Source organism: Mytilus edulis, chromosome 1, assembly GCF_963676685.1.
Source record: "Mytilus edulis chromosome 1, xbMytEdul2.2, whole genome shotgun sequence".
Lineage (NCBI taxonomy): Eukaryota > Metazoa > Mollusca > Bivalvia > Mytilida > Mytilidae > Mytilus > Mytilus edulis.
Window position 1 is genome coordinate 3,988,580 of NC_092344.1, and position 26,098 is coordinate 4,014,677.

Consider the following 26,098-nt stretch of genomic DNA (forward strand, 5'->3'; position numbering starts at 1 on the left):
AACGTAATATGAGAATATTTCATTGTGTTTGTCTTTGAAACCCAGTCAAAAACTGCATGTTTATTTTAAATCACACACTGAACATTGGATTATTCGTGACATAACTCAACTTTCTTATTATGATTTTGATTCGACTTGAAATGTTGCACTATTCCGTGTCCGCGCATTCTCTTCCTGTTTTATGACACTTTTCGTCAATGTCTATTAACGAGTTGGATAACAATTTGCACGATATCGCGTGCAAATTACGGAACTGTGGAAGAACATTGCAAGACACAGGAACTTATATGAATGACTGATTGATCAGCTTTAATTTGGTTCTGCAGAAAAAAGATAGCTGTCTATTTAAAAAAAAAGACAATTATTGCAATTTCCTCAATAGAATGAAAAAACAACAACATTAATATTGTTAACAAATATAGCATAATGCATACAGTGAGCCGCAATTTTAGCTAATAAGTCAATCATAAAAAAAAAGACATTATTCTTTATCGGCAGTCTTTAATTGTGTGTTTTGCCCCTGTTTGTAATATGAAATAACACAAAATATTTAATCTAAATATTTCGTGTTAAATGAGTTCTGAAGAGTTGTTCGATGTGTGTATGACGTCACGTGCATTTCATTTATAAATGTACGTGGTTGTACACGTAAACGTGACGTTGCTGCACTGTAACTTGACCGAATTCCCTAATAGTTCGAGTATTACGGTATGTCCCTTTGATATCTAATGTTAAATTAGTGTATGATCAAAGGACAATTTTAGAAAATTGCTAAAGAGGGCGATGGATACCAGAGGGACAATCAAACTCATAGATCGAAAATAAACTGACCAAGCCATGGCTAAAAGGGACAAACAAAAATTATAGTACAAAGTAAACAATATAGAAAATTAAAGACGAAACAACACGAACCGCATCAAAAACTGGGGGTTATCACAGGTGCTCCGGAAGGATAAACAGATAGTCTAGCGTACTTGCTGTTGATGTAAGTAGTGCACATTGTCCTGTATTGATGTCTTAAACTTTTTTTCTTACATCAAAATGATTTACCATAAAAAAAACGCTACCATTTTGACTTTCTTGTCCAAATCCAAGAGAAACAGAGAACTTTGTTTTCAAAACGATATGACACCTATTTCTGCGTTCTATAGACACAATAATAAAAGAATATTTTCGATTTATAGTTTGAATGTCCCTCGGGTATCTTTCACCCCACTTTTGTACTAGTAAAAGTCTACTGTGACATCTGACAAAAGGAGGTTTAATAACGAGCCAATAAGCCGGATCAACAATTTATTATTGTGGTCAATATATTTTTAATGAGGATAGTAATCTATATGCCGAAAGTAAATTATTTCTTAGGTTAAATGTAGAAGTGTTACTTATAACCCACAAATTATAAATGAAACTTTTTAAATGTGTGGTTTGTCATAATTCGTTTTTAGGTTTTTAAATCATGAATGAAAAATAAAAATAACATAACTAAATAGAATATGTTGACCATCGGTTACATTTGTAAATGAGATCATTAGATTTAAGTTCTATACTTTTACTGAAAGACAATCCAGACTTAAATCCTGTTTCCTCCTACATACATAAAGAGTGTATATAAAGCCTTGTAAGTATTAATGATCCACCATCACCATGACTGATTACAGTTCCTTGGATTATGTACCAAGCAAACATTTTAAAAAGTCTATCTATATCATAGGTAAGAAATATTATATTTCATACGCATTGTTGTTCAAAACGTAAATAGGGTTTCAATTTATGCACAGTTGATGCAAATCAAATGTTCGACAAACTGTAATTAATTCACGTTAATAAAATCAAATGAATCAAGGAAAATTAACATGATTAGAAATAATACAAAAGTCTAAATAATTTAACTTCAACTATGTGTAGAACACAAACTATTTACTCTAAAAAAAAACTGGAATTGTGCAGAGATTCTCGATATTATATTAGGATAACAGGATAAGAAATTCTTAAAAAAACAACTCACAATATACACAAATCATCCCGTCAGCATACATTATTGTCCGGAAAAAAAATTGTTTCTGTCTTGAATTCCCATTAAAATGCCACCGATAAATACATGTTTGTTCTATTTCCATCGAACTTTTTATATTGTTTTTTTTTACAATTTTATTTAATTAATTACTGTCAGTTACAAGTTAATAATTTAATCATTTCTCAGTCCAGTATCTTAGATTATCAGATCAATTAATTTAACATAATATGAAGGTTTAAAAACAATCAAGTCTCCATTTCCGACAGAGATAATAATTTAAAAAATAACCACGACGTTTTATTTAGTTTTTATGCTTTTTGTTTGTAACTATTAAAAGGCAGAATGGAAATCAAGATCGCAAATTATCAGTTAATATGTTGAACAAAATTTAATGTATGTTACTTTATTGAGTTATTTTTGCATTATTTCATTGTTCTTTGTATTCTGTTCATACGCTCTTTTTTTCACTCTGGTGTCAATTACAGTTTTACATTATTTGTTTGTCTCTAATTTTTTTTCATAGTTTCATATTTTGCACAAATCCATTAAACAGGGTATGTAGGACACGTAGTTTATACGTAAGCTCATTGTTGATCTGTGTAAAAGTTTGTTATGGTTATTTACATTACTTGAACAATACATACTTTTACTAAGAACGTTGGTTAGATTAGTTGGTATGTATTATTATTTTTTTACATAAGAAAATGCCTGTACCAAGTCAGGAATATTATCGTTGTTATCCTTTTGATTAATGTGTTTGAGTGTGTTTCGCTTTTGTCGTTTGCTTAAATACTATTCGTTTAGAATTTTCCTCAGAGTTCAGTACTTTTGTTATTTCACGTTTTTCAATAAAAAAAAGTAACAAACTTAAAGTCTAAACAAATGAAAAATCTGAGAAAAAATCCCCTACTGTTACTACAAGAGAGATGAAAGGAGCTTGTCACGTCCGGTCTGTGTTTTTGTTAGATGTAATCCCCTACCGTTACTACAAAAGAGATAAAAGGAGCTTGCCACGTCCGGTCTGTGTTTTTGTTAGATGTAATCCCCTACTGTTACTACAAGAGAGATGAAAGGAGCTTGCCACGTCCGGTCTGTGTTTTTGTTAGATGTAATCCCCTACTGTTTCTACAAGAGGGATGAAAGGAGATTGTCACGTCCGGTCTGTGTTTTTGTACTACAAGAGAGATGAAAGGAGCTTGCCACGTCCGGTCTGTGTTTTTGTACTACAAGAGAGATGAAAGGAGCTTACCACGTCCAGTCTGTGTTTTTGTACTACAAGAGAGATGAAAGGCGCTTGCCACGTTCGGTCTATGTTTTTGTACTACAAGAGAGATGAAAGGAGCTTGCCACGTCCGGTCTGTGTTTTTGTACTACAAGAGAGATGGAAGGAGCTTGCCACGTCCGGTCTGTGTTTTTGTACAACAAATGAGATGAAAGGAGTTTGCCACGTCCGGTCTGTGTTTTTGTTAGATGTAATCCCCTACTGTTACTTCAAGAGAGATGAAAGGAGCTTGTCACGTCCGGTCTGTGTTTTTGTACTACAAGAGAGATGAAAGGAGCTTGCCACGTCCGGTCTGTGTTTTTGTACTACAAGAGAGATGAAAGGAGCGTGTCACGTCCGGTCTGTGTTTTATATATGACATCTTGCCCGTGTTTTAAAAAAATCACGCTATCCGATAACTGGAAAGTAAATCTAATTACAAACGAAGTATATTTCCTGTTTTTAAGTGACACTATCATCGTCTCCCAAAGCTCATTATACAAGTGTTTAATCTATTTTACCGAGGTATACTCCATTTTTCATTTTGTAATGTGTTTGTTTTTCTCTGATTCCAATTGTCACTGTTTATAATATATATATTGTGGTTTACAAAATAGGGATCAAATTGACCTTACTTTTTCTGTTTTGTTTCAGGAATTTTTCTTCTGATCACATCACAAAATGAAGCAGCTCTAAATCCAAATGAGATAAATAAAATTTTAACGACACACAATTTATACAGACGCTTGTTTGCCAATGGAGCATACAATGTGTTTGTAGCAGACATGAAAAAATTGGTAATTTTACTTTTATTTTAAATCTGAAACGTTAGTAAAATTAAGTTCAAATTTATTTATGAAAATTGCCGATTATATTTTTGCAAATAAAAAGCAACTAAGTGCATTGTTTCGTTAGCGTGCAGAAAGCACTGCGCTTCTAAGAATGGACAATAGAAATCTATATTTAAGAACCCTTCTCAAATAATTCACATTTACTGTTAGGTTCTTGGTTCATTACTTTTACAAAATATGTTTGACTTTTACACAACGTCAACAACAGATTATTAGACCATGGAAATAACATAGATGTCTAATGCGTTCTTGATTAGACCAATTGTATTTCTCGTTAGCAATGATACCCAGAATATCAAATGAAGTAATATTATCAAACTTATCATCAGACTTCTTTCGTTGTATCATTCCTTAGACTGCAATATACCCCCAAAAAAGGCTTATTCTTCATAAATAATGTCAGAGCATCGACGATTCATTATTTTAATTGTTATTAATAAAGTCGTTTAACTTGATTTTATAGCAAGCACAAATTATTAACCAACTTACCAAAAGTAAAACATAGACATTCAAATACTAGTAATAAATGAATCTATATTTTACTTGATAAAATGATTTAATTTCTTATCAGAATTGTATCATTTGGAATATACAAAAAAATTATCGATATTTAAGATATTGAGATCTGCTTACAAAATTGCTAACATACATATCTGTTATAATATTTCTTCAGGAATGGAGTTTTGAGTTACAGGAAAGGTCGAACAGAATGTTACAATGTGATAGACTAAACGCACTCTCGAGATCTCCTGATATTTCAATAAATATTGGATCTTCACTGCGAAGAAATTATTCACATATAATTCGGTCATGGTTCTTTGAAATACGGACTTTCCTGCCGAAATTTAAAACTTGTTTGATTTTGAACGACTGTAAGCGGTTTTTGACGGTAAGCAATTTATTCTATTATATAGTTTCCTGTCTGCAATAACCTGTGTATAACGCATTTAGTATCTAAACTACTTTAAAACGTGCACGGTCAGTTTATAAATCTATAGAATCGTACTGATTCATTTTTTTACAAATGTAAAACTTAAGTTGTACTGGTTCCAAATACTTTGTAAGAAAACTCGTTTATTTACCTCTTTTAAATCACCTTATCCAACTGATTGTTAAAATTGTGACTCTAGTATTTTATTGATACAAAATTGAAATTTTGAGATCAAATGGTTAAAATGCGATCAAATAAAAATTAATAAAAATATATAAAGCAATTAAAAAGAAAATTGCACTAATGCATATATATAGCTTCACATTATGCAAACGACAAAATCAGTTTCAAAAATAAACCAGTTGCATGAATATTATCCCTCGTAGAATGAATATTGAACTTGCTAAGCTTGAGCAATGTCAAAATATACTCGGTAAAATATTCGCAATAATCCGACATTATTTTATTAACAAATAAAAAAAAAAATATAATTTACAAAATTATAAAGAATGTGAATTGAATAAGTATTTAAAATCAAACGAAAAAATTGTCCAACACTGTTCTACAGGGGCCAGACGAACTGCTCTACAGATGATCTTGATTAGTGCTTTTGACAGTCAATGCCAAATTTATATGTATTGGTGTCCGATGGCAAATATTGTATGCATATCAGGACGATAGCATATAAAGTCAAACTCATTGATCGAAAATAAACTGACAACGTCATGGCTAAAAAATGAAAAGATAAACAGACAAATAATAGTACGTTCATAGAACTCTAAAGAATAAGCAACACGAACCCCACCTAAAACTGGGAGTGATCTCAGGTGCTCCGGAAGGGTTCGCAGATCCTGCTCCACACGTGGCACCCGTCGTATTGCTCATATTATGACAAACCCGGTTTATAGTCTAATTCGTTAGGTCACAGTTGTGGTGAAAAGGGAAGTGGATTGTAGTTACGACATAAAGAACATATCCGATATCATCTGTGAAACGGTTATTCGATAACGTTCAACCAACTCGTAAATTGCGATGCAGATCAGTATTTGCAAAATGTCTGTTCTTTCGATAAGTTTGTGGTGTAGTCATATAAAATGCTCAAGAAATGGTCACAGATATAATTGTCAGTAGAGACAAACTAACCCTCAATGAAACTCCACTTACCTTCGACCTACAATAGTTTAAATCATAAACATCGTTAGAACTATTTGGCATTTATTTTCTTAAAAGAATTTTTACACGTGTTTTAACATGTTCTCTTTCAGCTTATGAATTCAAAGCAAAGAAAAGTGGGTTGCAGTGCTATCACGTGTCCTATAAATAACACTAAAACATTTGTTTTCATGTGTCAGTATGAAGGCGGGTAAGTATTTTTACTTCAAAAGAGGATGTATAGATACAGAAATAGATAACCAGATATTTGCGTGACTGCATCATAGATTTTTATTATTTGATGAGACATTAACGGACGAAATGCGCATTTGATGCAGTAAAATTGGTTCCTTTTATGTTATTTGACCTCGATTTGTTGTCTGTAGTCACTTCGACATTTAATGATATTAATTGTAGTCACTAAGTTTGGTCTTTTTACAAAGTTCAATAATACTCGGGGTAATATCTCTTATGTTAAAATTCTCAAGACATTTAATAACAAGTGTAATCTTGGAATTTTGATCCATTAATTTGATATGTTATACCAATTAATTTTTCTGATAAGGGCGTAGTCGAAACGTCACTGAAATATCAACCTATTGTTTTCAATAAAGAAATGTATGTTTTTATTCAGGCAGGATATTATGAGGCCGTATAAATTAGGTCAACCCTGTTCAAAGTGTAGAGGAGAGGAAACCTTTTGCGAACGTGGACTATGTGGTATGTATTATTCTTATAATTGATGCTAAAAGACTAGCTCGGAGATGGTTCATCGTGATGAATTTGAAATGAATTGTAAAACAGTTGCTGCAAAATTACGTTTTTCCGAGGCAACATAGTTTGACCTCCTAAAATAAGTTTAATATATTAGCATTGGTTATCAAAATATCAAACTTGGTATCATATTCATGGAACATTTTTTCATATCGTAAGAGAAAAGAGGGACGAAAGATACCAAAAGGACAGTCAAACTCATAATTCTAAAACAAACCGACAACGCCATGGCTAAAAATGAAAAAGACAAACAGAAAAACAATAGTACACATGACACAACATAGAAAACTAAAGAATAAACAACACGAAGAAGTGTTTCTGAAAGGTTCAATTTGGAATGTGTTGGAATTTTACTTTTCCAAATACTGCTTATACTAGTAAATAAATGTAATATCTTGATATCTATATCACTAACGGAAAGCTGAATACTAAAATTTATGATAAAAGAGGTGATTTTTCATTTCCTATCGTTAATTATCCATTTTTAGATGGTGACTTTCCCTTGTCACCATCTTACAGTGTTTATATATCTCAACTTGTACGATTCGCTCGTGTATGTAACAATGTTTTAAATTTTAACGAGAGAAATTTATGTATTACTGAAAAATTATTACACCAGGGTTTTCGATATCACAAACTAGTCAAAACATTTACTAAATTTTATCCTCGGTATAAGGACATCATTCGTAAATATAGCTCAACATGCAGACTTCTTATACGTTCAGGTATTTCACATCCATTTTTTTTATCGAAATATTCTTTATAAAGCACAAAGGTGTCAGTATTCACCTCAAAAACTAACAAAACCTTTGAATAGACTTATTACGAAGGGATATAGTTACGATACTGTTGTCAGGTCATTAAAGATTGCATATTTTGGCGTGAATATTGATTCACTTATAGGGTCTTTGCACATTTATTTAAAAACCAGTTGTTGGCATGACACGGGTTATGTTCTTCTCATATATGTTTTGATGGTATGATACTAAACCCCTAACGGGAAGGATTGTGCCTGATGTTCATATGATGAAATAATAATCTTTCAGTCAGTTTAATTGAAGTCTGGAGCTGGCATGTCAGTTAACTGCTAGTAGTCTGTTGTTATTTATGTATTATTGTCATTTAGTTTATTTTCTTTGGTTACATCTTCTGACATCAGTCTCAGACTCGGACTTCTCTTGAACTGAATTTTAATGTGCGTATTGTTATGCGTTTACTTTTCTACATTGGCTAGAGGTATAGGGGGAGGGTTGAGATCTCACAAACATGTTTAACCCCTCCGCATTTTTGCGCCTGTCCCAAGTCAGGAGCCTCTGGCCTTTGTTAGTCTTGTATTATTTTAATTTTAGTTTTTTTGTGTACAATTTGGAAATTAGTATGGCGTTCATTATCACTGAACTAGTATATATTTGTTTAGGGGCCAGCTGAAGAAGCCTCCGGGTGCGGGAATTTCTCGCTACATTGAAGACCTGTTGGTGACCTTCTGCTGTTGTTTTCTTCAATGGTCGGGTTGTTGTCTCTTTGGCACATTCCCCATTTCCATTCTCAATTTGAGACTTAGACGGTCATTTTGATCTTATCAACATTTAAAATATCTAAGTAGATATCAAAAGTACCAGGATTATAATTTAGTACGCCAGACGAGCATTTCGTCTACATAAGACTCATCAGTGACGCTCATATTAATATATTTATAAATATACAAAGTTGAAGAGCATTGAGGATCCAAAATTTCAAAAAGTTGTGCCAAATACGCTAGGGGAATTTATGCCTGGGATAAGAAAATCCTCAGTTTTTCGAAAAATTCAAAGTTTTGTAAACAGGAAATTTATAAAAATGACCACATTATTGATATTCATGTCAACACCGAAGTGTTGACTACTGGGCTGGTGATACCCTAGGGAACGAAACGTCCACCAGCAGTGGCATCGACCCAGTGGTGTGAATAGTTATCAGAGGTACCAGGGTTATAATTTAGTACACCAGACGCGCGTTTCGTCTACATAAGACTCATCAGTGACGCTCATATCAAAATAAACAGTTAATTATTAGGTTTACGACCGCGGTAAATTCAATTCTCTTTAGACAATTTGCTTACTGTTGAGAAGCTGTTCAAATAATTAAGTTTGTTGTGAATGTGTACATGTGAATAACAGTTCCTAAACAGTCTGAACATAGACTGACTAGATCTTAATTAATTGCAAAGCGAACTGTTTAAACCTTAATAAATACACCGGAGTGGTTAAGTCTAAAAATTTATCGAAAGACTGAAAATGACTATGTAATATTTTGTTGAGTCTTTCAAGAACTGTTTCTATCAAAATGACCAAAATGTATTTACTGGTTTAATTGCTCGCTACTGGTTTTTTCCCTGTCAAATAAATGGTTAAATAAATAGCATGTGACCAGAAGTATAACACTCATAGTAAAGTTTTCTGAAGTTAACACTGAAGATAAGATAACGTCGTAAGGTTCAAGTCACCACATCGCAAAAATACATTGAAGGTCACCTTTGCCAGAGAGAAGTACTAAATACGTTTGAACTCAATTACTTTAAAGAAGAATGCTATTTTAATTCAAGTCAATACAACAAGGTCGTTTTAAATGTGGTTTCCCTATCAACAGATTGAAATCGAAATGCAAAATGTTATAAATTTACAACATTGAAATTTTCGCATTTAGTCTGCATTAAATTTATAAAGATTTCGAAATTGTTTAATGAATGTTTTGATTTTTCCAGAGTTCGGTATGTTTTTTATTTCACCTTATAAATTTGGATAGTAAACGATCTTTGGTAATTTTTGTTTCTTTTTTCAAAACCTGATGGTTGAGGATTTGTCAGCGTGGATATCATATGTTTCTTGTGTGCTTATTTATTTTAGTAAGGTCTATGGTTGAGTCTTTTTAACTTTAAAACATCTATTTACCCAGTACATTTTTACAGATTATCTATTGCTATCTACTCTTAATCATTTGTAACATTGTAATATGTTTTTGTTGTAAAAGCAAAGGTTAAGCTTTTTGCAACAACGCATCTAATCATCTTGTTTACATGTATGTTACCTATCACATTGCTTATAGTCGGGTAATCATTTATGCTATTTAGTATATCCAATTTCTCCCTTATTGGATTTTAATAGATGTATTTTCTCTTGGCACATTTCATACATAATATAAAATTATAGAAAATTAGATCTACTTAAAGCTACAACCCAATATGAAATGACTATACATTGATTTATTTTTCCAATTTCAGTTTCTTGCAGTTCACAAAATCAGAATTGTGGTAGGTGATAGAAAGTACTTTACATTATTCATGTCATACTAAGAAGAATAATACAAACAATTTTCTTTTGTTTTATCACGATTATCCGTTTGAAGCTATATAAGAACATAAAATACTAATACTAGTAATCAAGAATCTAAAATAACCTCGGTAGAATTATTTAATTCGTGTTATTCTATTATTACAAAGGAAATAGAAAAATACTACAATCAATTACATTACCAATATTTAAACAACTAGATTCTCCATCTCTTAGGTAATTTATACTTTGAAATATAAGTATGATGTGGATAGGAAACTCTTTTTTCCACTACACATTCTCACATATAAAAAACGGTTATATAAGAATTTATTTATATCAAAGTAAAATATTTGTATATCTTAACAGTTTGTTCGATATGTACTTAAGTTTCCAAGTTCTATATTGTATACTGTTGGTTGTCTTTCGGTATTTTTTTTTTTTTTTGTCATTACGTTGATAGTATTTTTTCGACTATTAATTTTGAAAACTCCTTTGGTATCTTTAGCCTAGCTTGACACCCTTTGATTCTACCGAACAAACCGAAAAAGTGTTCGTTTTTGTGCCAGCTTGTTCTTACAATATTCACTCTCCCCTTGGTCATGTAGACATATATTTACAGTTTTATATAAACACTTTATTTAATTTTGGCATCCTTGTGTTTGTCCCCGGTGATTTATAGGTATTATCATGTCCTCGTCCAAAATTATCATTTAATTTGCCACTGGACGCAAACATAGTCATTTATTTAGCATCAACTGTGTTTATTATAATCAGGTAATCATTATTCAAAAGTATTTACTGCAAGGTTCTTGTCTACAATATTGGCAGTGACTATATGTCTATGTACGACTTTCCATAAAATATGTGACTTCGTACGTCGTTTTATAATATTTCTGAACCGTCTATATTTATTATTAAAAACAACAGTAAACACAAGGCCGCCATTGGTGACTATTAAAGAGTATAAAAACCACAGAACATAATCATGGACATCTCCAAAAAACAGAATTTTTCCCAAGGTCACGATTTCTCTGACTGTTAAAGACGTCTTATTCAATTGTATGTTGAATGTGTACTGATTGATATTTTAGTATGCTATGGTAGTTATTGAAATTGAACTAGCTGTCAGAAACATATTTTATTTGTGGTTAGATAAGAGGAATGGTTAAATGCCTAGTCAAGTCCGGTCTGTGTTTATGTTTTATATTTTAATGCCCCATTTATGGGCATTATGTTTTTGGTCTGTGCGTCCGTCCGTTCGTTCGTCCCGCTTCAGATTAAAGTTTTTTGTCGAGGTCGTTTTTGATGAAGTTGAAGTCCAATGAACTTAAAACTTAGTAAACATGTTCCCTATGATATAATCTTACTAATTTGAATGAGCAATTAGAAATTTTATCCCATTTCCACGGTCGACTGAACATAGAAAATGATAGTGCGGATGAGGCACATTCTTGTTCTTTTTTGTATTGATCTGATGAGTTGATCCTTTTTCTACTGCTTTTTATAGATTTTTCTTATGTTGTACTTGTATATGACTGTCCAAGGTAAGGGAAGGGTTGGACCCTTATAAATTTGTTTAACTCCTCCATATTCTGTTTGTTTCTCTCCGAAGTCAGGAGCATGAAGTGAAGTGGTTGTCGTTGTTCGTGTCTTTTACATATTTGTTTTTCCTTTATTTATTTGGTTGTTATAAATTGAATTTTGTGTTACCCTTAAGATGACCTGTTATAGTTTTCCTTAGGTAGCAGTCTCATTAATGAGTATACCATATATCCTTTTCATTTGTGTTAAAAGCATGCAAAAAATATATACACTTAACTTGATGAAATGTTACACACTTTATATAGAGAACAAAATGTTGAATGATTGACTGAAACCACAACATCGATTTCAATTTATAATCGAAAACATTTTGTAAACGAACACTTTCCAGAGTAAAAGTTATCGTACACACATTCAGTTCAGTATTCTTTTTAGATTGTAGGAAATCGTGTGTCAAACCTGGTCTTGGCTTTGGAAATCTGAACAGTACAACGTGTACATGCAACTGTGAATATGGAATGGGCCCAAACTGTGATGGTAAGCTGACGTTTTTAAAACTTAACTTCCTTTAAAAGTTAGTTACGGTTGATATAATTGATTGTTGGTTGCTGTCCAGTAGCAAATATTTTATGCATGTTTATGACAAGGGCAGATTAACAATGAATACAATAGGTAGGTCCTGTAATAGAGGACGTCCCGATGAATAGAGAATGAAGGTATATTGGATGGAGACAAAATATTAGACTACCACTGAAAATTGTAGTATATTGGATAGAGACAGAACTTTTGTCTTGTAGCAAGCCAAGTCCGGACCCCTCAAAGTATTGTAACAAGTGTTCCTAATGTGCACAGATCGTAACGCTTTCTTTACACGTGACATTGGGTGTAACATCCTAATCTGACCGGACGTTGCTGCGGACTTGTACAACTCGCACTGCCGAACGTACGACCAACTTTAGGCAGGGGTTAACTGACGGTCGGAAAACGACCTGAAGTGATCCTTCTGGATACATAAATTATAATACTTTAAGTGGTAACACATTTCATACGACTTAAAAGAGGGGCGAAGCATACCAAAGGGACTGTCAAACTCATAGATCAAAAATAAACTGACGACGCCATTGCTAACAACGAAAAAGACAAACATCTATACTATTAAACGAGAAGACCTCATTTTTTGTGTCGCTTCTCTTCCTTCCACAATAAATTAATCATTATGCCTATGTGTCCTATAGGTACCATGTATTGTCGCATTTGTCATCCATTCTTATGATTATTCAGTTTGGGTTATTTTTGGAGAAAAACGAAAAAAACTGTGTCCGGATATTTTCCCGTCATTGGACAATATTTTAAGTCAGACTAGACATCCGGTTTGCGTTTTTTCTGTACTTTGTACATACCAATGACTATGACTAACGTGAATTTGCTATCTGCTATCATTTTAAAGTTTACTTTCCACGGCGGTCACTGATTTTATTAAATAGAGAGGGTCTTTATAATATGTCAATCATGGATTGATAATAAAAAGCAAATACACTTTATTCATAGTAATGTATGTTCATAATATACAAATAAACGCTAACATTATTGAAATCAATAGAGACAAAAAATATAGGAGTTTTGGAGGAAAAAATTAGGTGCCGGGTTAGAATTAACAATTATCATGTCCCAAAGTACCTATAACTTTTGATACCTTTTCTGAAATTCTTCAGTCATAAAATCTTCTACAAAAATTTATCGGGTCACTAAGTATATTACATAGAGAGAGTCTATATAATAAATCAATGACCGCCGTTGATTGATTAATTAATTAAAAATTGAAAGTAAAAAGCAAACACACTTTATTTATGTGTGTTCATATTGAAATAAGTAGAAAACAAGAAAATGGAAATTTTGGGAAAAAAGCAGAAGGGGTTGAAAAACAATTGTCCTGTCCCCAAGTACCTATAACTTTTATTACTTTTCCTGAAATTCTTCAGTCATTATTTTTTTTTTACAATTCATCCTACAACACTTTACATAGTTTTCAACCACGCTCTGGATGCCAAAATCGCGGGTGTGTTCTAGCATCCTTGCTTATAGTGTTTCAGTTTGAGTTATTTTGAGAGGAAAACGAAAATATAGGCGTCCATATATTGTTTCCGTCATCAGACTGACCTTTTGAGAAATATAAAAGACTTCAACTGCTCTTTAGGCCTGTTTTGAAATTAAACATAATTTGAACATGAACTTAGGGACAATTATTTGTTGCGTTTTTCTGTATACTATGATCATACATATACTATAGATACATGTAAAGTGTATTTGATATTTATATATATTATCAATTCCAATAGTGCTCTATCCACGGCTGTCACTGAAATATTTCTGTATACTGCATACATATATACTATGAATAAATTGTATAAATTTGCTATAATTTACTATAAATTCCAATAGACTTTTAATATATCAGTGACCGTTTTATATAGTAAAATATGTTCATAGTATACAGAAAAACAGAAAGAATAAAAATCGGTCTTTTAAAAAAAGGGGGAGGGCAAAAGAAAAATGTGCCCAGTCCCCAAGTACCTTTGAATTTTGATACCTCTCCTGGAATTCTCCGGTTATATTTTTACATACGCTCTATTTCCCCGCGATTTCGCGGGTGTGTTCTTGTATAAATGATAGAACACAAAACTAAACATAGAAAACTAAAGACTAAGCAACACTAACCCCACCAAAAACTGGGGGTGATTTCAGGTGCTCCGGAAGAGTATGCAGATCCTGCTCCACATGTGGCATCCGTCGTGTTGCTCATGTTATTAAAAACCCGGTAAATAGTCTAATTCAGTAGGTCACATTCGTGAAAAGGGAACGGGAGTGTAGTTACGACATAAGAAGCATATCCGATTTCATCTGTGAAACGGTTTATCCTTAACGGTCAATAACTCGTTATGGCGCTCGAACTGATGCCTAATAATGTCTTTGTGATAAATGAAAAATATTTCAGAGCCTTGCCAGAACCCAGAACAGTACTTAGATTATGATATATGTGGGTCTGTTACCCCAGAAAACTGCTTATCAGATGATCAAGATGAACGAGATATGCTGGCTGAATTCTGTCCAGAACAGTGTGTGTGTAGTAAGTTTTTTTAATTACGTTCTAATAATTGCAAATATTTTCGTTTAGAGAAAAAGACTTGTTTTCAGTTGAACGCTTAAACACCAATAGTTTATTTGGCATAACAAATCATCATTAATACCAGGTTAATAATTAAGTCCTTCAGACACGCGTTTTCTCTACAAAAAAATCATTATTGGCGCTCTTATCATAAACAACAACATTAGCCTGCCCAGTCACAAAGCATTTTAAACCAAAACAAAAATTTTGGCCTTATATACATTGTAGTAGTAAATCTTAGATTTGCTTCTATGTTATCATTAAAGGAATGCATTAAAATTGGAACCTGTAACGTTATGACAGAAAATAACATCATAAATGATTTTTCAATTGAATGCAAGAAAGGTGTATGCATCTGAAAATTGACTGCACAGGACAGTTCTTTATTATCCAGACATTTTAGACGTTTACCGTTGAAGACTGAAATCCATGTTCTTTACTGTTAAATCATAATTTGTGTAACAAATGTAATTAAACTTTTGCAGACAAAGCACCGGAATAGACTACCAGGGGTGATGAGAGTGAAAGAACTTCTTCGTCTTTTAATCATTTCTGTAATGCACAAACCATCAATAAAGGAAAAATAGTTACTTTACAACGATACTTCATATTAGAGTGTTTTTGGTACAGTTAACATTATATATTAAAACATCATGTGTAAAATGTTATCCGAACTCACTTTTGTAAAGAACATTGTTGGAAATTTATGTATCATCCATTGTTAGGCCCACCATATTTTCTTGACCTTAAACACTTTATTATCCTATTTTGTTTGTGTCGTTTTTCTTATGCTATTATCACGCAACCACACTATTAATTTATTTCACAAGAAATATTACTACTTTAAACGTAGTTTTTTACGTTAAAATACATGTTTAGCAAATTTGAACATATTTTCGAAATTGTTTGTTGGTTTGGTAACCCATCAATTTATGTATTCAGTTCTGTTAAGCAAACTAGTCCCTAAATAAAGTTAAATTGTCTTTCTATAGGCATACCTATCGTGTGATTTGATAATTAATAGAGGCCTGTTGACAATTTGTTTATGTTTACGCCTAGCAGAAAATGAATGAGAAAAATGTTGAGTATGTGTGGTGCCTATTTGCTACGATGTATATAAAGCATGCAGTATTTTATATTGTATTTTTTTAATTAAAAGATACTTTTGTTTGATTCACTGTTTTCATGCTCAATGTTTTTATGAAAACACGCCAAGTCAATTTGTTATCCTGTGAATACTATGAAATGTTTTGTTTTGTTCTGTATCAGTGATAACAACAAGAAGAATTAAATCTATTTCGCCTCATTTCTCAGTTGTTTTTGGGCCTTTCAATACTAAAAAAAAACCATGACATTAAAATTGACATGAAAATAGGGAAGTTGTTAAAGAGACAACAACCCGACCAAAGAGAGACAATAGCCGCAGGCCAAAAATGGTTCTTCAATGCAGAGAGAAACTTCTGCACCAGGAGGCGTTATTAAGCTGGTCCTTAAACTAAATATATACTAGTTCAGTGTTTTAAATTGACTAAACTCCGACTTATATACCAGGAACTAAAATTAAAAATCACACAAGTCAAACAATGGCCAGAGGCTCCTGACAGGCGCAATAATGCGGCGGGGGAAACATCATCCATCCCCTTATACCTCTAACCAGTGTAGAAAAACAAACACACAATAATACGCGCAGTAAATAAAACTCAGTTCAAAAACAGTCCGAGTCCGATGTCAGAATAGGTAACAAAAGAAACTAAACAAAATGACTGATACATAAATTAAAAAGGACTACTAGCAGTTACGGACATACCAGCTCCAGACCCAAATTGAACTGATTGATAGATTATGTCTTCATCATACGAAAACCAAGCACAATCCATCCCTTAAGGGTTTAGTATTATATCATTAAATATATGAGAAGAACATTACCTGTATTAAGCAAACAATGATTTTAGAATAATGTGTTCCAAGAAAATCAATATTAAATTTACATATAACTTATGCAGATTTACAAATGCATAAATCAAAAGAATATAAGATACATTCTGTAAATACGCTATACAAATAAAGTATGGTAGCAATCTGAATCTGAAGTCGAATAAAGGACTGACAACTCCATCGGATTGTAAAAAAGATCAGAAATAGGATCAGATAAGACAAGACAGGCAGTTCCTACCATGTACTGGTTACCGAAATTACACAAAAAAACATTTAAATTCCGTTTCATCTCCGCTTCCAGTAAGTGTTCTACTACTAATCTATCAGTGCTTCTAACCACCTCCCTTACTACTATCAAAGAACTGGTTATTAACTTTTGTAATAAAGCTTATGAAAATAATGGTATTAATTATTTTTGGAGTGTTAAAAATTCTTTAGAGGTTTTAGATAAAATACATGCTTTCAGTGGTCCTTACAATTCTGTTGACAGTTATGATTTTTCTACTCTGTACACTACACTTCCACACAATCTTATAAAGAAAAAGATTTTTGTATTTGATAAAATGGTCTTTCGAAAAATCTCATTGTAATTTTATTTGCTGTAACTCGTTTAAGGCCTTTTTCTGTAACGAAAAAGGAAAGTATGCTAGATACACTTACTGGAAATGTGAGGATATGATTGAAGCTTTAAACTTTCTGCTTGATAACATTTATGTACGTTTCGGCGATAAAGTGTATCGTCAGGTAGTAGGTATTCCTATGGGCACCAACTGTGCCCCTTTAATATCAGATTTATTTCTATATTGCTATGAATCTCAGTTTATGACCAAACTCAGTAAAGACCCATCATTGTTACATTTGGTTGATACATTCAAAAATACCTACCGTTATCTGGATGATATTTTTTCGTTGAATAATCCAGAGTTCTCTAAATATACTTTAGAAATTTACCCAAACGAACTTACTTTAACTAAATCTAACATAAACAGCAGCAGTTGTCCTTTTCTAGATTTAGACATTTCAATTTCAAACGGGAAACTTCACACTAAAATTTACGACAAAAGAGACGATTTTTCATTTCCTATTGTTAATTTTCCATTTTTAGACGGCGATGTGCCTTTGGCTCCATCATACGGTGTTTATATATCGCAACTCGTTCGGTTTGCCCGTGTGTGTTCTGATGTCATAGATTTTAACGAACGTAATCAATGCATCACTGGTAAATTTTTGTGTCAGGGATTTCGATACCATAAATTACATAAAACTTTTACTAAATTCTTTCATAGATACAAAGATTTGATTAGTACATTTGGCTATACCTGTGGAAAGCTTATTAAAAATGGTATTTCACATCCTAAATTTTATGGTAATATTGTACTTGAAGCGAGGAAATCACTATGTGATCCTTGTAAACTCATCGAACCTTTAAACAAACTTATAAGTAAGGGTTATCGTACCAATATTGTAATAAGATCTCTGAATATAGTTCACATTGGCACTAATATTGATATTGTCATTAGCAAATTAAAACATAACTAAATTTCATTATCTTTTGAGGCGAGATGTATAGAGACACAGACACGTTAACTTTTATTTCTATAGAAGTCGCTCTTCACTATACTACTACCTGTCGATACATTTATTTTTGGCATTGCACAAGTCATGTCTTCTTTGACTATTAATGACGTTAAAATACTAAATCCCTGTGATGTGTTTTAGTCGATTTTAGTCTCTGATGCATGATTTTTTATTATTAATTTGTGTTGGCTTTTAACTAGCTGTCAGTAACTGCGAGTACTCTCAAATCGTATTTTCTTGTTAATTCGACCTGTTGATACTGTTTATAATGCTTTTTTGTTATTTTGTATTTATATGGATCTTGTCTGTACACCAGCTTTTATTATTTGTAATATCTTCAATTTTTCACTTATTCTTACAGCATTTGTATAAACTTCAAGATTATAAAAAAAAACGGTTTTTTTCTAAAGTGAACATTGATTGGTTAAATATTTCTCAGTCATGTCCGGTGTTTGAATTTGTTTGTTAGCTTTTTGGTCATGAATGTTTGTCTCTAATATTTAATTAACTGTGCATTTGTATTCAGATATCGCAGATCAAATTTATTCGTTTATTGTTTAATCATACGTTTTTTGATTGAGTTAAGTCTGCCAATTGATATTTTATCGTATGTTTTTCTTTGTTGTGATGTTATGCTATTGTTTCAGAAAAAGGGAGAAGGTTTGGATCCATTAAAACGTTTAATCCCTCTGCAATTGTTTGCACCTGTCCTAAGTCAGGAATCTGATGTACAGTAGTTGTCGTTTGTTTATGTAATATATACGTGTTTCTCGTTTCTCGTTTTGTTTATATAGATTAGACCGTTGGTTTTCCCGTTTGAATGGTTTTACACTAGTAATTTTGGGGCCCTTTATAGCTTGTTGTTCGGTGTGAGCCAAGGCTCCGTGTTGAAGGCCGTACTTTAACCTATAATGGTTTACTTTTTAAATTGTTATTTGTATGGAGAGTTGTCTCATTGGCACTCACACCACATCTTCCTATATCTATTTAAACAGTGAGCAGCACGCCACTAGTGGCTCCGATCTTCTCCATGCTTGAGTAATCCAATGAACGCAATATACTTTTTACTAAATTACGGAGACTGATTTATTTACCAAAAGTTACTTGAAAACTTTACTAAATTCTGTCCTAGATATAAAGTATTGGGTTTGAATTTATGCTGTTACTTAAGCAAACTTAGTGCAAACGTCATAAGAGATCCTTTTTTTACGGCGATAATGTTGACCGAAACCGGAAAATTAGATACGATCCGGGTAAACTAATCGATCCTTTAAATAAACTTACAACAAAAAGTTACCAATATGCAACACTGTCATTGGATTTTTTAATAATGTTTTTATTGGTATTATTATATAATGATCTAAAATCAAACTAATTTTTTTATATCCATATGCACATACATGGCTCTACTAACGTCCATACCTTTAGGTTGACAGTGTGCAAGGTCATATTTTTTCCTCTGACCGTTTATGACGTCTTAACACTAAATCCATCGGATGTGTACTGATTGCTTTTTTAGTCTAAAATGCATGGTTTTTTTTAAATTTTAATTGGCTTATACTAGCTGTAAGTTACTGCAAGTACTCACAGATTTATTCCATATTTCCTTTTGTTGTTAGAATGTATAAGTAAACTGCCATGGCGACTGTGTGTTTTTGTTAGTTATATTTTTATTGAGTCAAACTCATTGATCGTAAAAAAAAAAACTGACAACGCTATGACTAAAAACATTAAAGACAAACAAACAAATAATATTCCAATATTTTAAGTTCCCACTTAAGCTTCAATCGCTAAAAAAGCTTTAACATGTTATTTGAAAAAAACTGTTATATCTCCTATTCGCAAAACAAAATGATGCTAGTTGTAAAATTTGTATAAGTTTGTTGTATGTTCTTGCTTTACGTTTATAAATGTACTTCCAAAAATGTGTAAATGAGTATCAAAACGGTTTTGCTAACAACAGTTTACTTGGGTTTAATCTGAGACAACTACTCAGAAGAAGAAAAAAACAACGGACAACTGATTTTTTTTTATCTTTTACAAAAACATTCAATTTGTGAGAAAGGAATGGTATAATAAGAACTTCGAAACATTTTGATTTCAATGAATCGTTTATTAAATAGGTTTAAACTATGTATCCATACTTTCAAACATGTGTCATAAATAATGGGTGGGTATCAGAATATTTCACAACTTCAAGGGGAATCAGACAAGGATATTTTTTATCAGCTTTATTGTATGTTTTGTAAGGATAGATAAAGAAAGGCAACAGTAGTATACCGCTGTTCAAACTTATAAATCCATGGAAAAAAAAACAAAATCAGGGTAACAAACTAAAACTGAGGGAAACGCATTAAATATAAGAGGAGAACAACGACACAAAACTACAGTGTAACACACACAGAAACGGAAGCATCAGACAAAATCCCACGAGAATAACAAATATAACATCAAAACCAAATACATGAATTTGATAGTAACGATGTTGATCAGCAATGAATGTAAAAGAAATTTTAGCTCGTTTTCAGGTTTACTGATAAATCGTCTTTGGAATATTTAATATAGTGCTGTATGTCCTTATTTTTTTTCAAAAATTGACCTATGGGTACTAGTGGCATCCTTGTGCAATGATCTATCCCCCTTTACGTCTATCTCTCTAATTGCCTTTCAAGTACTACTAGAATGATCTATCTCAACATATTTAATGTTTGAAAAAGTTATGCTGATCTACATGTATGTATCATCCAATGCAAGTTTTGGGATTTTGGTCTCATGACATAAGCTAGCAAATAGTGAAAGTTTGATGCAATGACGGAAAAGTGGAGAATGTTTGATGCTATCCCAAAAAAGTGTAGAAAGTGTGATGCCATGACAGAAAAGTAAGTTATGTTTAAGCTTTTAAATTCAACTTCTTTTCTTACAATTATTTTAATAATAAAATACTGCTGTTTTGATATGTATCAATTTAGTGATATATACATATTTCGGATAATTAAGAAAGAGATTAAAGTATAGAGCATGATACAGGGATAACCGTCATTTGCTGTCAATCTTAGACATACCCGATATTCCTCTAGTAAGGATATTTTTCTTCATAGATCTAAAAGATCTCATGCTTTAAGTAAATAGAGTTTGTAACAGATTTTAACACCTGATTAATTCAACACTCGTCTTGTAGAGGGTATTTGAATTTTATTTGCCACAAATAATAAAATAGGAAGACTTACCTTACATATTAAGACACTCAAAGACCTTCAGAGTTGTTAATATTGCATATTGTACTTACACATCCCGTCTTTCTGTGTTAGATTATAGTTTTATATCAAATTTAAGCTGTGCAAGGAAATTCATCTGGTTAAATTTAATCAGAACTTCGATATCTAGTTTTCTACAATACCTACCAAATCTTAAAATTCTTGAACTTTCAGAGTTTGATAATCTGAATTACTGTGTTGTATCACACTGTCATAAACTTCAAAACTTATACCTCTAAAACAGGGACGAAAGATACTAGAGGGACAGTCAAACTCATGAATTGAAAATAAACTGACAACACCTGGCTAATTTAATAAAGTAAACCCAAAGACAATCAAAGATATTGTTTCTCGTACACCACAGGTAGAAATTTTAGATATTTGTGGTATTTTTTTTTTTTTTTTTTTTAAGTGACATCAATTCGTGATCAGTGTTACTGAACACTTGCGTTTATATACCTTAGTCTTGATTCATCTGTGAATGAAGAGGACTTTAAAATGGAGATACATATTAATTACACAGACCTTTTCTATCACATATATGAATCAATATTTAATATGTAACAATGGATTATAATAACAATAGTTCTGAAGAAATTTACGCAGTATCAATAAAATGATGAAGAATTAGCTTCTATTATTTAAAACTGTGATGAACACTGCACTATTATAATATTATAATAGTTTACAGATTCAGATTCCATATTAACCGAAGTTTTGATTTAAAAGTAGAACACAACTCTGAACATGTTTATGCAAATGTACAGATTCTGAATCCACAACCAGTTCTACATGTTCTAATGAATTTTAAAGTGATTCAGCTTTCTACATGTTCTAATGCATTTTAAAGTGATTCAGCTTTTTACATGTTCTAATGCATTTTAAAGTGATTCAGCTGAAAACATTTTATGTACTGCAATAGCATTACCTAATGAAAATAAAACCATAGTTTCAAGTAATACAATTGAACAAATTGATGAAGTCTGAAGTCATCAAGGTGAAGGTAAAGGTAACAATACAACAGGGGAACAGAACGAAGAAACAACAGAGGAGCAAATGAAGAAAATGCAGAAGAACAAAAAAAAGAAATAAGATGCGATACAAATGGAAATGATGAAACGATGAGAAGTAGAAAAAGAAAAAGACAATCGGAATTGTTGAAACCAAATCTTAGGAAAAGAGGACGCCAGTCTAGTATTTATAATACAAATACTAGGGGTAAAAAGTAAAAACACAAAAATACTGAACTCCGAGGAAAAATCAAAAGTCCAAACACATCAAAAGTCCAAACACATCAAACGAATGGATAACAACTGTCATATTCCTGACTTGGTACAGGCATTTTCTAATGTAGAAAATGGTGGATTGAACCTGGTTTTATAGCTAGCTAAAACTCTCACTTGTATGACAGTCGCATCAAATTCCATTACATTGTCAACGATGCATGAACAAAACAAACATACTCAAAGAGTAAAAATGTCAAAAATAGGGGTACAACAGTCAATATTGTGTTATCATCTTAATATCACTATAAAACAACAAATGTAACAAAGTAGCACAAAAAGGCATACATCAAATTTAACATTCTCATTTTGCTTTTCTTATACGGCTGAATTTATCTATGTAAAGTCTACCCATAAATGAAAGAAGGTTTTCATTACTGGTGTAAAATTGCGCGTTTGAAATTCGCACAGGTAGACATAAAAATAATTTTGTCGTATGACGGCATACATAAATGCAGACTCACGTAAAGTAGATATAACAAAAAACAGACTTACAGTAAAAATAATAAATAAAATAATGGTGTGGTTCGAAGTATGACGGGACACATAAGTACAGTTTCACGTCAAATACGGCTGAATTTATCTATGTAAAGTCTACCCATAAATGATAGAAGGTTTTCATTACTGGTGTAAAATTGCGCGTTTGAAATTCGCACAGGTAGACATAAAAATAATTTTGTCGTATGACGGCATACATAAATGCAGACTCACGTAAAGTAGATATAACAAAAACCAGATTTAACAGTAAAAGTAATAATAATAAATAAAATAATGGTGTGGTTCAAAGTATGACGGGATACATAAGTACAGTTTCACGTCAAATGTATATCATAAAAAACAGACTAAACAGAGAAAGTAGTCTTATTGAATAAAATAGTTTAGTCAAGATCCTTAAGTAAAAGTAATATCAATAAATGAAATAATTTTGCCGTTCAAAGTATGTGGTTTTACGTAACCACAGAGTCACTTCAAATGAATATCTAAAAAAGACATATAAAAGAATACTATAATACGTAATTAAGATGATAACAAACGTCAGTACGCAAAATCTATACTTCAAGACCATCTTGTATTATTTGTGAAGTTGATACGGAATATTTATCAACAAGTTCTGGGTATCTTCCGATGAACTTTTTTAGAAAAAGGACGAGACGTTCTTTGACATACCCCTGGTTCATCAATTTTCTGCTCAGACACTGGTGACGTTAATACACAGCAAAAGAAAGAAGTTGGGATAGGAACGAAGGACTGTAATGCAGGTGGATGTGGAATTAAATGTAGTAAAAATGTATCAGAAACTGAAAGGAAAGCGATTGTTAGAACTTTTATGTTTTTTTTTCTAGTTTTTTCTTAGAACTCTAGATAAAGGTGGCTGTAGGATTCAGTGGTTTTTTTATAAGTCTCCACAGTTTGAGATCAAAAGAGGAAGACATGTTAAAAGGAAAGTATTAGAAGTCTAAAGATAGAATCAGAAACCATATAAATTCATTTCCTCAAATTGACTTCCATTATTGTAGATCTTCTGTTAGACAATACCTTCGTCAATAGCAGATATGTATTAGCTTTACGTTTTAACTTGTAATGCTTCAGGTGTAATTCCAGACAACATATTTAATTTGGGTTTCCACACTCAAAAAGAAAGACAGATGTGATCTCTAAGGGAATCTAATTGGTAAACCAAAATTGGTTGACCGTGTTCATTAAAGCGTAAAATCGACCAACATGAAATAAGGTAAAAAAAGTTGGGTTGAAATATTCAGAAATATATGACCTTTATAGTTGCATTTGATAAAACCCTAAAATATTGTCATTCTGATCAGAAGATACAAGTCAATGACAAAACTAAAACCCAAATAATCACAAGAACTTAAAAAGGATCGATACTTTGTGCATCGAAATGTCTTCTGGTCACCAATGCAAATCAACATTTACCCAAAACATCACAACTGGTAATAAAAATTGATAAATCAAAAGATCAGACGATTAATTTGGTTTCTGAAATCGATATTTTTTTTAGTTCCTTTGAATTTGGGTGTGTTCCTCAGTTTTATCTCTCTCGATAAATGAACAAAAGTATCCGGGAAATTAGCCAATTTTATTTTAGCAAAATTAATCACTTCCCGGATCCGTGTTCTTGAACCTTAACGTCAGATGATTTTTCAAGTGCTTTTTCCCTCCAGTGATTTTTAAAATCCATAAATAATTCGTCATAACGACTACAAGGGAAAATATCTTACTGGACTCTTTTGCTTTGTTTGATTCGTACTGTATATGTCACTGAGAAAAAGTTGCTAGTTAATGTTTTTCTGTGTTAGTACGCTCATTGGTACATACTACATTAATTGTTATTGGTTGGTTTCATCTGTTACTCTTTTATAATGTTTGGTAATTAATTCTTAGTGTTCTGTATAAGTTATAACTGGAAATTGTTTTTAGGCCCCATCTTCAATAGTAGAGGGGCATTATGTTTTCTGGTCTGTGGCTCCGTTCGTTCGTCCGTCTGTGCGTCCATTCAGGTTAAAGTTTTTGGTCAAGGTAGTTTTTGATGAAGCTGAAGTCCAATCAACTTGAAACTTGAGTACACTTGTTGCTTATGGTATGATCTTTCTAATTTTAAAGCCAAATTATACTTTTGACCCCAATTAGTCCAGTCAATCTAGCATACATTTGACCCTAACCCGAAAGTAATTGCAAAAGAAAATGTTTTAATCTTTAGCATTATACCCCAAATATACACAGAAAAAAGTCTCATAAAAACTTGAGAAAGACAAAAAAAAATTACCATTTAAAATTCCTATGAAGATTAGCCTTGAAAAGGGAGATAACTCTTGCAGAAAAGGCAGAAATAACAATAACAATTGATACAAAATTATAACTTTACCGCTTCTATTCATCGGAATGTATTGATTCTTGATTTTTTTAGCAGTCTTTAGAGTATAACAAACAACTCTAAAAGGTGTTTTCATATCTTTTACCAAGCAATAATATAGATTTCGTAATTCATTAGTTGACCATTTATTGAATTTTTCAGCATATCACGGCAAAGAATCTC

At 32.1% G+C, this 26,098-nt stretch overlaps 1 protein-coding gene across 1 annotated transcript; it reads left to right on the forward strand.

Moving 5' to 3' along the window:
• Nucleotides 1-1,644: 1,644 nt before the first annotated feature.
• LOC139506348 (cysteine-rich secretory protein 2-like) lies at nucleotides 1,645-16,282 on the forward strand. The gene is made up of 9 exons (XM_071295445.1): nucleotides 1,645-1,711; nucleotides 3,930-4,072; nucleotides 4,800-5,015; nucleotides 6,323-6,420; nucleotides 6,844-6,929; nucleotides 10,240-10,269; nucleotides 12,269-12,370; nucleotides 14,826-14,957; nucleotides 15,482-16,282. The coding sequence occupies exons 1-9, from the start codon at nucleotides 1,645-1,647 to the stop codon at nucleotides 15,496-15,498; spliced, it is 891 nt and encodes a 296-aa protein (XP_071151546.1). The 3' UTR covers nucleotides 15,499-16,282.
• Nucleotides 16,283-26,098: the final 9,816 nt, after the last annotated feature.

Coding starts and splice junctions, on each gene's coding strand:
- LOC139506348 (XM_071295445.1), top strand. CDS start 1,645: ATGACTGATTACAGTTCCTTGGATTATGTACCAAGCAAACATTTTAAA. Junction 5,016..6,322: donor ACTGTAAGCGGTTTTTGACG/GTAAGCAATTTA, acceptor GTTCTCTTTCAG/CTTATGAATTCAAAGCAAAG. Junction 6,421..6,843: donor ATGTGTCAGTATGAAGGCGG/GTAAGTATTTTT, acceptor GTTTTTATTCAG/GCAGGATATTATGAGGCCGT.